The sequence below is a fragment of the Balearica regulorum genome, chromosome 12 (genome assembly GCF_011004875.1).
Source record: "Balearica regulorum gibbericeps isolate bBalReg1 chromosome 12, bBalReg1.pri, whole genome shotgun sequence".
Lineage (NCBI taxonomy): Eukaryota > Metazoa > Chordata > Aves > Gruiformes > Gruidae > Balearica > Balearica regulorum.
Genome location: NC_046195.1, coordinates 12,055,784 through 12,068,963, shown reverse-complemented (window position 1 = coordinate 12,068,963; position 13,180 = coordinate 12,055,784). Strand labels below are relative to the sequence as shown.

Below are 13,180 nucleotides of genomic sequence, written 5' to 3'. Positions count from 1 at the left end.
CAGTCTATCTTATTAACTGAGAATACTTTTGCTGAAAAATAGACTTATTTCCTCCATTGAAATATAATACAAAATAAACTGAATAGAACTAAATCACATAATCTTCTATATAAGGGCACAGTCCTTGCACTTCCATTAAACTCGGCAGGAGTTCTGTTTCTGCAGAGATGGAGGTGTCTGGTTCTGGAAAGAAAAATGCTACTTAAAGTAGCACCTAGCCAGGTGTTAAAGAAATGATTGGTCAGAAGTGGGAAAAAAGCACATATTTAGATGAAGGTTTCATTAGAGTTTGACATAAGCCATACGTTACCTTTGTAGCCAGACGACACTCCATTACCCTAATATTGTAATGAGAAGTTGCTGCTTTATTCATTTCAACACAACTGTTAGCAATAACAAACGCTGCTCCACTTGGAAGTCTAACATCAGTTGCCTTCAGAGGACTGAACTCTATCAACTTGGCCTATTGAAAGAAAAATGAATGGTTAGTTTTAATTTACCACTAGCTAACAGTGCACTTAGTTCTATAAATCAAATGCAAATTTGCATGTTTTTTCTCTTGAAAATCCAGGGACAGTTAAGGAAAGAAAACTGACATGAAACAGTGAGAAAAGAGGTTTAACCTCATTGGCCAAGTTACACATACATTTCAAACCTCTCCCTTGTAGCTGGATTTTAAAATGTTTCCATTAAGTCTTTGGTTTTTTTCAGCATTTCACAGAACCCCACCCAACCTATTTTTCTTGCCTGTTTAACACAACAGTTTTTCTTTGATCTACAGAAAAGTACCAGGCCTGGCTGAAGCTAATGTGCGTGCCACTAGAAACAAGGGGCTTCACATTCCCTTTTCCTTCACCAATGTTCATCTCCCCCTTAGTTTTCTAATTTTCCACTAAATCAAGATTAGTTCACTGAGGTACAGAATAGTACCATAATTTTAGGACTGACTGGAGACAGCGATCATGTTACATGTGGGCAATCAGAGAAATTAAATCAGAGAAATGAAATAAAACTACATATAAAAATGTAGTTACTGTCTCCTTTCTTCTGACATAAGAGACTGTCTTGCCTCACAGATGCCTTACACAGGCTGCATAAGATGTTCCCAAGATTTTGTGACCTTTTCATGGAACAAGCTAGGCATCCATTAATTAAATAATTCAGGATGTAATGTAATCAAGAGATTAAATTCACATCTGGTTTTTCATTGGGATAAGTTGTAAATCATGTGCCCTGCTTTGGCTTCTTAGAATAGACTGTAACTCTGCAAGCCGGGACATCTTACTGGTTTTGGCATTGTTCACCCCCAGAGAGTTCCTTGAGCAGCCAGAGTGCTAAATAAACAATGACAAATCTGCTTGTACATTATGTACAGCATGTGTGTTACTCCCTGCCATTGAGATTCTGGACCACGTCACAAAATTACTATCAAGACAGACAAGCTTGCTTACATTTAAATATACCCTTTAAGAACTGCTACATTAGATCAGAATGTACCACTAAGCTGGTCCAGTGTCCTGTTTCTGACAGTAGCCATAAATGGATATTTAGGAGGAATATAAAAATAGGACATATACAAAGCAATCTGGTTTTTGGGTATATTTTTCCAGCTTTTCATAAGCAAAGATTATGGCAGTTATACTTACACTGGAAGAAACATTGGACCATTATGTTTAATAGCTACAAATAGGCTAATACTCTATCAGTGCACCCAAGAAGGTCTTTGTTGGAACCATTTTTAAACTTTTGCCTTCCACAATGTATGGCATTTCTCAATTTAACAATGAATGTTTCGGAAAAAAAACCCAACAAATTTCCTTGTTTGTTTTTAAGAGGCTGCTTGCTAATGTCATTGTGTTTCTATTAGTTCTTCGGTTATGAAAAACACTGAATTCTCAATTTACCTTCTCTTACCCATTCAGGGGTTTTACAGGGCTTCAAAATATCACCCTTGAAGAGACTTGTTTTCCAATCTGAAAAGTTTTAAATTATTCAGTCAATGCTCATATATAAAAACACCTTTGAGCAACCTCAGTTTCCTTTACTGTACTCGTCTTGTTCTAGTATATTTTTTTTGAGATGGGAGGCCAGAACTGCAAGTACACTGATGCAAGGATATTTTCTGGTTTGTTCACAATTTCTCTTCTAATCTTTTCTGACATTTTCTTTTCCTTTTTGATCACCACATCTGTATATCAGACAAGCTTCCACTTATATGATCATCTGTGTGTATACCAGGAAAATATAGTGCTTCCTTCAGCATTCAGGTAGCTGTGTGTTTACTACTAACAGTGCAAAGTGTAAAGGAAAGGTGTAGAGTAGGTACAGGTGATGTGAAATTGAAATTCCATCATGTGTCTCATGATGGAATGAAACATTTGGTGTAATTCTAGGAAACAGCTTATTTTCTGTTTTAAGCTCATCCAAGATACGGCACTGAGGAACAAAAGCTGTAGAGATATAATATCACAATTGTAAGGAAAGTAAAGGTTATCATGAAATGCTACATTAATTTCCATTAAAGTATTTTGACAGGTTTTAGGTTTGAACAGTTGCAGTCCTGTGCACCTTCTGGGACAGGGATGAACTCCACTGTAAATTCCACTGCAAGCACTCAAGCATAACTTGGCAGGTCCTGTTCATCATTGCTAGTCCACCTTCTGTCACCACATTTAAGACAGCTACATGCCTTCTACATCAGAATCTAGCCACAGAATTGTCTGGAATTAACAAAACTGGGGGGAAAAAAGTCTCCATTGTCTTTGTAACTGGACCTGGCAAAACTTCCTAGAACTGTTTGCTTATAAGAAGTTTCAAGAAAGCATTTTTGTAATAATTATCCCATTTGCACTGAATACAAGGCATACCGACCATTCAGATTTCATTATATGGGAAACATTCTAAGTTCATCGATGAATTAGCCAAATAGCATGGGACCTGCTCTTCTAGAGTACATCTTTCCCCACATCTTTTCTTTCCTCCTTCTTGCCATTTCTCATTTTCATCATCTTATTCCTTCAAACTTGTCATACTTGATTGTACATATAATTTCCGTTTCATTTGCAAACCAATGGTTCTTATACTGCTTACTAAGGTATTCCAGTTTCTTGTCTTTATGCTAGATATATATGAAGCTATTTTTGTTTACATAAATTAATATTACATTGTTAGTTTAGATTACAAAGATCCACATACAGTTCCTTCTTCTGCCAGAAAAGAGATGGACTGGTCCATTCCTCCACCTTCTGTGCCAATATAACGTTCGCTCTTTGTGCAAATTTCTGCAAGTTCTACCTGAAAAAAAATTAACATGTGAACCTTCAGCCAAGGTTAAAGATGATACTTTTATACTGCTGACATATGAACTAGTGAGAAAACAAAGTGGATAATGACAGAGCTCTGAAACCATTGTCTCTCACATACCAAGTAGTGTAAGCTGGTATCAACCAGGATGCCACAGGGCCCCTTTTTTGCTTTTGTTCTGAAGCAAAAGAGAATCAACTGTTCAGCTTCCACTGGACCCACCATAACCAGATGCTTTTCAGGGTATCCTTGTTTAGATGCTTAACTCTTGTAGCTGTCCTCCTCTCATCTTCCTCATTCACCTCACACCCCTCCATCTCAATAGGCAGTATTTTGTTGATTTATTAGTTGAATCCATCTATATATGCGTCTTGGTAGCTTACAGAAAAATGGCAAGCTGTTACTTTATACTCTTTTAATGCACTGACTCCATAATCAGAAATTATGTATTGAACCTAACCCAGAAACCCTTTCTCACTGTAAATACTCTAATCAGCAGTGCTTGTCATTTCTCCTTGAGATACTGTACTCTGCTTACATTGTTTATCTGAACTAATTTGTAACTATATGTGATTTGCATTCTTTTGTGACATTTTAGGCATATCTTTGTGCATTCTGATACCTGCAGGTCAGAGGATACTATGGGAGGGTGGAATATCACTATCATAACTGTCAAAACTAATAATTTACAGTTAAGCTTTCAACCATCAGGCCAAGTCAAAAGAAAACACAAAAGAAGCCTTGGAGAATGGTTGAAGAAAATAGACTAGTCAAAAAGAAGTAGGTCAAAAAGAAAGCATCCATGTCCACCTACTATGACCCCTGCCAGTTTGTTTTTCTAAGCACAAAGTAACCACAAGAAGATGGGAAAAGAACTTTAGAAAAGCCGCTGTCCATTTTTCAGTCTGGTGGCAAAGTCAGATTCCAATTCCACGCTAAGGATCTAGCATCACAGGATTGAAACAAGCTAACCAGTAAGGCAGGGACATTAGCCAGCACACAGCTGTAAAAGGCAGCAGATAGAGGCAATAAATCACTGTGCTAAGAGAGAGGTATGTGCAGGGTGCCTGCCTGCTTGCTCGCTCAATTTCTGTAATGGCACCACAGAAAAAGTTGTAAAATTGGTGCTTAAATAAATGTAATCAGGCTGAACTGGCTGCAAATGCACTAACAACCAATTTACTCAGTTCACAACGCAGTTATGGCCAATAAGCCTTAGGCTGATAAGCAGAAGTTATCAAAAGAACGTTAACAAAGTTACTCTAAAACTATGCAGATTGGATCTCTTTGAATAAAACATGGTAAATGACCACTCACACAAAAAAGACAATTAATAGATAGAAAGTACAATCAGCAAAAATACTCTCCTTTTTTGCTCTGTCTTTCCTTTGTGTATTTTAAAGATGAGCTGAAATTGAGATGCTTCTTTTATTTTTCTTGAGAAAGTATAGGAACATCACACATTTTGGTGTTCTTTCTCTTTAACAAAAGCCATCTCCCAGTGCCATCTCCCTTGTCCCACGCCCACTCCAAGCAGTCCCACTTCCAGTTTGAACCTTAGACTTCTTCATTCCATCAATGAAAGTTTAACATCCGGTCACCATGCATCCCTGCTCCACTACAAGTTGGAAATAGTTCTGAATGAAATGCTAATGAATGTAATGATGCTTTTTTCCTCCATTTAATGCTAAAATACTCTGCAACAGCTCCACGGAAAAGAAAGGACAAACCTCCACACACAGCAGTCTCTAGATGCTCATCCATTTCTGCGTTTGAAGGTGTACCTATTTATAAACATCTCTTGCTGGGATGTGGAAATGCAGGCATGTTTCAGCCAGTTCTGCTGAACCTGCCTTTCGCCCCCCTGAGAACAGAGCAATACCACATCCCTGACTTTTGTAGCCACTGGCAGGAGACATCAGACTGGAGTTCATGAATGTTACTCACTGGCAGCAACACAAACTTCTCCACGCTGGCTGAAAAAGACCAGCACACTGGTCATGCACACTTAAATAGGAGCTGTGGCGGTGCAAACCTGGCTTCAAGTACAGCTCCTGAGGTACTTGCAATGTATATTCCACACTTGGCCACAGCTGTCTGAGATATTATGTCATCTGCAATTGCCAGATAAAGCTTTGCAAAGTCAGAAATTTGCATTTCACCCTTCACTTAGTCTGGCTGCATGTTGTCTCCATGTACACATCAGCTACCACTTGATTGCTTAAATAGTTTAGACTTTATAAGCCTGGGCTTATTAAATAAATATCAGGAGAAGTCTTGCAGAGGAGGAATGTTAACAATTAGGACAGTGCCACTCCCCTGTCCCTTTACATGGTCTGGTGAATTGTGCTTGGTTAAGCATTGGGCCTTGCTTCGTCCCAGCTCACCAGCTGTCCAGCTGCGTATGCTGGGCTAACAGCGCTGTTCAAGCTTGAGCAACTTGTGTTTTGAAACTCAGCAAGGATTGGCAGGACCACCAAGTAGTAACTGGCAAGGGTTGAGAAGAACCCTCTCCACAAGACAGCCCAAGGCATCCCTGAAACATTATTTGGTTTCTAATTTAAACAGGCCCTTGCTGACACAGGCTGGCCTTCTAATACTAGGATGAGAAGCATGTGAATGGAGAAGAAATCATCATCTGTATAGAAAGCAGTTCCTACTTACTACTGAGACAAATGGGCAAATGTTTGCCTTTTTCCTAAAACAAGGGAAAGGGCAAAGTTCAGAGGAACTGAATTGCAGCATTGGAAACTAATGTGAAGACTAATCTGGAGAGTCTTGTGTACATATTTGATACTTGGAAAAGGATGGTCATATGACTGAAACAGTGAACCGAACATCAGGAGGTCTGGGCTCAATTTCCAGCTCCACATAAAGTTTCTGGTGATTGAAAGTCCCTTTAATTCATCATGGCTCTATTTGCTCAACAAAATGAGGAGTACCTTCCCCCTCTTTGTAATTACTAATTGCTACTTGGGATTCTTAGATGATAATGCTCTAAATATGTGTGACTTCATTACTAGAAACTGAAAAAAACACATTTTGCTAAACAAGTTCTCTGACTTTAGACTTCCACAGAAAATGAGGAAAAAATTTGCTAGAACCATGTAATAAAAGGAAAGAACTTTTGCCTATCTCGGAGCAATGCCTTGTTTCCATTCAACTTGCAACACTCAGAAGCTCTTTAGGGCGGGGAATCTTCTGCTATTTGTATCTTTCTGTGGTGTATGCCTCACCTGTAAAAATACAGAGCGTCTCAGATCCCAGATTTCACTGCACGGTTTGGCAACATCTCAAATGTATGTCTGAACAACACCTAGGCATGCATCACCACCTTCCTCCTAGCTGCACTGCAGTTCCTGCAGGGAAGTAACTCAGAGCATTCTCACAGCCACATCTAGGGGAAGCGCACCCCAGGCTAGACCACATCATCACTTGCCAGGCAGGTAGGTCAGAGGTGGCCAGCCACTCCTTGATAGGGCTCCAAGTACAACTGTTATGCATATAAAATAAACAACGTCACCCTACTGAGTTCCGCAGGAGTCCTAAACAGGTATTCTTGTAGAGCTAGGTGAAAGCAGACATTTGTTCTTCATGAAGCACCATGAGAAATACGCAGAAGGAATAAACCCCGTCTGCAATAGACTACACTTCCATCCCACGTATTCTGATCCATATTAGACATCACTTCGAGCCAACCACAAAACTAGTTCTACGCACCCAAGACTCATTAGCATGGTTTTTCCATCCCTAAAGCAGTATTTCAAAAACACTAATAAATCACAATTTAAGTCTTCATAGAATTTTACATACTTTACTTTAAAAGCATTCCTATAAGGCTGCTGTTATCTTCAATTTAGAGACAGCACTGATATTTACATGATTTGTTCAAAGTCATGTGAATCAGTCACAAAGCTGAAATGAGAATTCAAAAACCTCCCGATTTCCACTATTGTGGCTTATTTCTCTAAAGAGTATGTTCTCAGGGAAACCTTTGCAGGGTGGGTTTAAAATCGTTTTAAGGTGATGGTAATGAAAAGTGGAACAAAAAGATACTAAAATCAAAGTAAAAATGGGTCTGAACAGTAGCATTATGATAGTACAAAAATTACTTAATCAGATGAATCAAAAATATTCTTCTCCCAACTGTTCTGTCAACACATATGCTACTGCCCTCTGAATGTCTGTATTACTGTTCAAGGAAATTCTTCCAACGCGACTGGCTAGACCAGGTCATCATTTGTGAATAACTATTATCATGCGGTTAGTAAGTCCTAAGCTGTTGTCTACACTATTAAACAAGCAAAGTGATATATTTACCATAGTAATTAAAAACGTAAAGCTCAAACATCAGGAGATATTTCCTTTGATATCGCTACCCCCCAAAAAAAACCCCACAAACCACCCTAGGCAAGAAGGGAAGCGCATATAATGCCCATGAGTAAGTGAGGGGTTGTTAACTAGCTAAAATTCATTAAAAGACTTCGGTTGGAATAAAAATATAGAATATATTAACATAAAAGCAGCCTTTGTGGGTCAAACCAATGCCACTTCTAGTTCTGTATCTTGTACCTGAAAGCGGGCTGAAAGGCCAAGTATAGATATTTCCCCAGAACGTTCTTTTTTGATGAAGAGCTTCCTGAGCTGAATGTGAAGTCTGCACACTTCATAACCAACAATGGATTTCTTATATATGAACTTGTTCAGACTCCCTTTTAACTCATTCAAAATTTTAACACGTAGAACGTCCAGTAACAAGGACTTCTACAACTTGTCAGGTGAAGAACCATCTCCTTTTGTTGATTATTAACAGGGACCTGACTAGCTTCATTTAATGCCTTCTGGCTCTTATAAAGTGAGGGGCAATGACCAATTGATTCCTATCCACTCCATCAATTACATTCATCATTTTATGGACCTCTATCACTTCCTCCTTTAATTGCCTTTTTCCAAAGAGTTCTAGCTTACTTTTATGGAGGTAATTCTGTACCTTTGATCATTCATGTGGTTTTTCCCCAAATCTTTTTCAGTTTAACTATCTTGGTTGGTAAGAAAGGAGAGAGGCAGACTTACAGGTTTTCTTAGACTACCTCACAGAAAATTTCAGTGTATCTTTTGCTATTTTTATGTGGCAAATGAGCCACATAAAATATGTGTTAATTAGCTTTGATATAGCCATATGGTAATGCAACCTCAACCAGTTCAGCACTACTATTCTACCTCTTTCACTGAGGTTACCATCCTGACACCACAGCCAACAAGTGAGATTATGTCATCACATCAGCCACTCCTGTGCAAAGTCCTTTTGCTTAAACCTGCTTTGCAGTAGCATGGCTGAAGCAAACTGTTCCTTTCTGCAGACTGCGAGGTCGGAAAGATGACTGAGAGTAAGCAGGGAAGCTGGGATGGAAACTTAACTATGTGAAGTTAGTCCAGCAATACCTTGAGCTATTTTGTACAATTGGTTTGTTCAGCCTCTGAACAGGGGAGAGGGATGAGCATAACAGAACAGTAGTAGTAGGTGAGTTAAACCTTTCAAGAAACACTAAATATTGCAGCTTTTGAATGTCAGACCCAATACGATACATACAAGCGCAAACTGCTTTTATATCTGTCGGCAAGTACATGGGCCAGGTTGGCTGTGCTTTCACGTGAGATGTTTAATATCAGTGATTTATGTGATATATTAACATTTTTGTTGTTTATTCAACAAAAAAGGATACAACATATTAAATGAGAATATCCATAATTAAAACAATACAAAGCAACATCATTAGGAGTAGAATCTCAGAGCATACAATTCACTCGCCTAATAAGCAATTAAGCATTAAGAAATTTATGTGAATAATCTATTTAATGAAGCTGCTGTCTCTCAAGGATTTCAAAACTGAACTCTTAAATGTAAGACAACTTTAGTTAGAGCATTTGGAAAAATCTAAACCAAACAATGTACAAAATGTATTTTTTTCAGGCTGTTCTTTGTCAGAAGCTTAATTCTGAAGTCTGCTCAGAATGTATTGCAGGAGGCAGCGCTTACCAGTTTGTCTACCAGGCAACTGGCCCCCATGTGCAGACCTAGGCTAGCCTTTGATCTAGGAGCTCTACTAACTACCTCTGTTTTTTGTTTGAAACAATTTAAGGTTCTCTCTGATAAGGATGCAAGTCAATCTTGGGTTACAAAGAAAGAAATTACTACCACTTAAAACTGTTTTATCTTTGAGCCACAAGATTTCCTATCCGGCATGCAGAAAGTCTCATCTGGGAAATCATATTAGTGGAGATAGAATTTAGTCTGACAAAGAACGGTTGTGATTTTTTATTATTAGTTGTCTTATGTGTAGTTACTCTAGATGGAGAGATTTCTTGTAATAAGTACTCATCAATAGCTCTGCATCATGTTACCTTGTTTTGGATTTTTAATGGAAAAAATGGGTTTTCAGTAAAATGATACTTTTCACTAGTATGTATTTTTTTCTGCTTGTTTACTTTTCAATATGAAACACCTAAAATTCAGGGTTTTATTTTCAACTGAGTATTTTTGGTCTTTCAAAAGTGTTGAAGAACTGATAAAAGAGTATTTTTCTGACTGTTTCCAGGCACAATCCAACATTGTATTAGATTTGGCCATGTATAACGTATACCCTGATACTTCAGCAGCATGATAAATTATGAACCACCCAATACAGTTCATTTGATTCTCTGTTGCCCCATCATTTATTTTAGTTTCTCTCAGTTTGATGTTATTGATAATGAATGTGAATGTGAATAAATGTACAAAGCTATTTAGGTATCCGAGGAATAACGAAAGTGAACAGATAATCCCTTATAAAAAATTTCCTAAAAATAGAAACCTAAAGAATTGTCTGAGTGAGAACAGATAAGGGAGTTTCGCCTTTAATAGTCCCCTTGCTCACAAAGAGGCCAAGGGCCAACTGCTCTGATTTTCCCTCATGCAATGGGTCTGGACAGTATGTAAACTGTGATAGAATTTGTCCCTATATAACTGTCACTGTCAATACGTTCCCTACCAGTGATCAATGCCTTTCAATCTCACATAGACCTTTAAAGAAGTAAACTTGTGTAAGATTAAACCCCTTAAAAGAGTAAGACAATTAGTGAGTAGGAGACAGGCAAATATTTGTTAGTAAAACAGAATTAGTGTTGCTTAGTATTTTTTTGGAACAGCTTACCCTACATTACCCAGAAACTTGATATATACAAATCCAGAATGACAGCAGCCAAAATAAAGCAACCTTCTCTATAAAATGATAGTATTAAATTACATCTGCCTCAGTGGTTTTATGTAAGTTCATTTTGGCCAAAGTTAAATGTGCTAGATTTTCTATATATAACAATGCAGGAGTAGTGATATCTAATCTTTAAAATCAAAAACCAATTTTCTTCCTGTTTTAAATTTTGTTGTTCATGAAGGGAAGCTCCATGAAGAAAATACATTTGTTAATATGAGTTATTTTTAGACTGTCATTTTCAGTGCTCCAAAAGTCTCTTCAGCATGGAAATTTAAGTAACTGGAGTATTCAAATGTCTATTGAGCCAAAAGTCCTGTGCATACATTTACTCTCTCTACGGCAATACACTAATGGTTCCCCAATGCACATTCATTAACATTTTGACCAGTTTAATCTGAAAAGTCACACTCAGTCTGCTGCCTCCCTTTACAACAAATAATGTTGGTCATTTTATGGCAAATTTAGTGTAGACTTCCTAAGAAAATCTACAAGGTTTGGTTCACAGCACCCAGGACTGACAATGGAGAAGAAACATTTATAGATAAAAAGGAGTATTTCACAGTAAGAAGAAACCATTCTCCATCACTTAAGACATATTTAAAGTCTAGTTAGATGATTATTTGTTTTCAGTCTGTGCATGTTTTATAGATATGTATATATGTACAAAAATAACTTCTGAAATACAAGGCACTATGTTTCATTTATTAAGGTATAAAATGATGCCCAAATTTTGAGGTATTTTTACCACCAGGAATGTCCTTATATTTAATATCTGGTCTTGACTAGGAATAGATTGCTGAAAGTTACCATCTGCTTCCAGTTTGCATACAAAATCCCAATTAGCTAAACTTCATATGTTTTGCAAGGTAATTATGCTTACTTTTTTCCAAAATGGGAAAATATTTGTCAGATAGTATCTGGATGTCCACATAAGCACAGCAATCTTAGCTTGACTTCATCTGCCCTCTAACATGCTCAAATAGAAGGTTATCAATTTGGTTGATGAGAGATTACGGCCTTTGATTACCACTGCTCCAAAGTACTCTTGTTTCCCCTTGATTACAAACACACATAGTCAAACTTAAGTTAAAGAACCCTGGATTTTAATTCCACAGGGAGAAAGAAACTTTAACATTTCTCAATATTAACAGTACTTGAAAATATAATATCTATGTACCATTTTTTGTGTAAGCAAATCAAGTTTCTGATACAAATAACCTGAGCATGAATCTATCAAACATTTTTGATGCAGCAGCATTATAAAATAATCCTAACCAGTATTATCAGCACACGTTATTAATTTCAAAGTCACACTATCAATATGAATACTCACAGATTTTCTTGCCAGATAGCTAGATATCAAAGCACTATTGCACATCAGAAAAATTATTAGGAAGTAGTGAAGTATTCAATTAAAGCCCTTTCCTTACAGGCTTCAGAAACAAAGTTGAAAGGATTTGAGTTGTCCTGTCTATTCTCAATGAATCAATGACATTACCAGGTATTGTAACTGTTTAAATACAGGATAATGTTGAACGTTTTGAAAATCCCACACTCAAATTCATCTAAGCCATAGTCTGAGAAAATTGAAGCCAATGGACACAGTGCCATTACAGATTAGATTTAGGTCCTTTATGTATCATTCTGTCTGACTTAGATTTTTCTCAGTCTAGATAGAGCCAAATATAATTCAACTTCCTATGCTCACCATTTCACATTAAATTAAATAAACTCTATTTGCTTTTGATCTGTTTTTCCCAGTATGTGCAGAGCTGCCCAGCCTTGAGCGACAGAAAAAAAGTTAGGGTGGCTGAACAGAACTTAGTACCACAAGATTTAACATTTGGACAGCAACACTATTATCACATCTTTCAAGTAAATCTAGTTATTCAAAAGTACTAAGTGATTTTCTGTACTCATTAATTCCTACCATGAAACACAAAGCTGGGACAATTTAGAGCATTATTCTATTTCCTTTACAAAACGTATCTTCTCCTGATGAAAAGTCGTACAAAAGATTGCTTTTGTAACAGTAAAATAAAAATCACTTTAAAATCAAAAGCTAATACTGAGCATTGCTGTTCTTTGAGTAATGCCAACACAGTCTTAGACTGGTATCCTGTTTGGAGGAGAAAAATGGATTCTTTATAAATATCGCATTCTAAACTTTCCATCTTGTTATTTGAATGCTATTGCACTGCTGCAACTGGTTAGCACTGCACATCTGGCTGAATTGTCTTGGACTGGTATTTTCCCTAAACTATTGTGTATGTGTGTGATGGGTTTTTTAAAAAAAAAATTGTATGCAGACTGAAACAATGCCCTATTGCAGACTGCTACACACAATAATTAGTGAGAGCGTATTTTTTTTTTCCTGATTTTGTTTTCAATGTCAAAAAAAAGTGCTATTTTTAAAGTAAACCACCATGAAATTCTAGCCATGCTTTTACAATATTTTTCATTTCAGGGGTTTTTTTGGCTCTTAATCTCATAGGCCCAAACTTCACACTGGAAGTATTATCTCATTAAAGCTCTAAATTTCAACGAGTTTTATTCTACAGCTACTATTTTAAACTTACATTTATCAGGAAAAAAGAACATATAACTCAAATATTCTCATAAAAATA

The 13,180-nt window shown here is 37.1% G+C and overlaps 1 protein-coding gene across 3 annotated transcripts in view; it reads right to left on the bottom strand.

Moving 5' to 3' along the window:
* GALK2 (galactokinase 2) overlaps positions 1-13,180 on the bottom strand; it is a 55,381-nt gene that overhangs the window by 26,199 nt on the left and 16,002 nt on the right. For all 3 annotated transcript variants that reach the window (XM_075764369.1, XM_010306881.2, XM_075764368.1), the window contains exons 6-7: positions 3,196-3,294; positions 311-463 (exon numbers count right to left, since the gene is read on the bottom strand). In XM_075764369.1, coding sequence (XP_075620484.1) covers positions 311-463; positions 3,196-3,294 — 252 coding nt within the window. The remainder of the gene's footprint in view (positions 1-310; positions 464-3,195; positions 3,295-13,180) is intronic.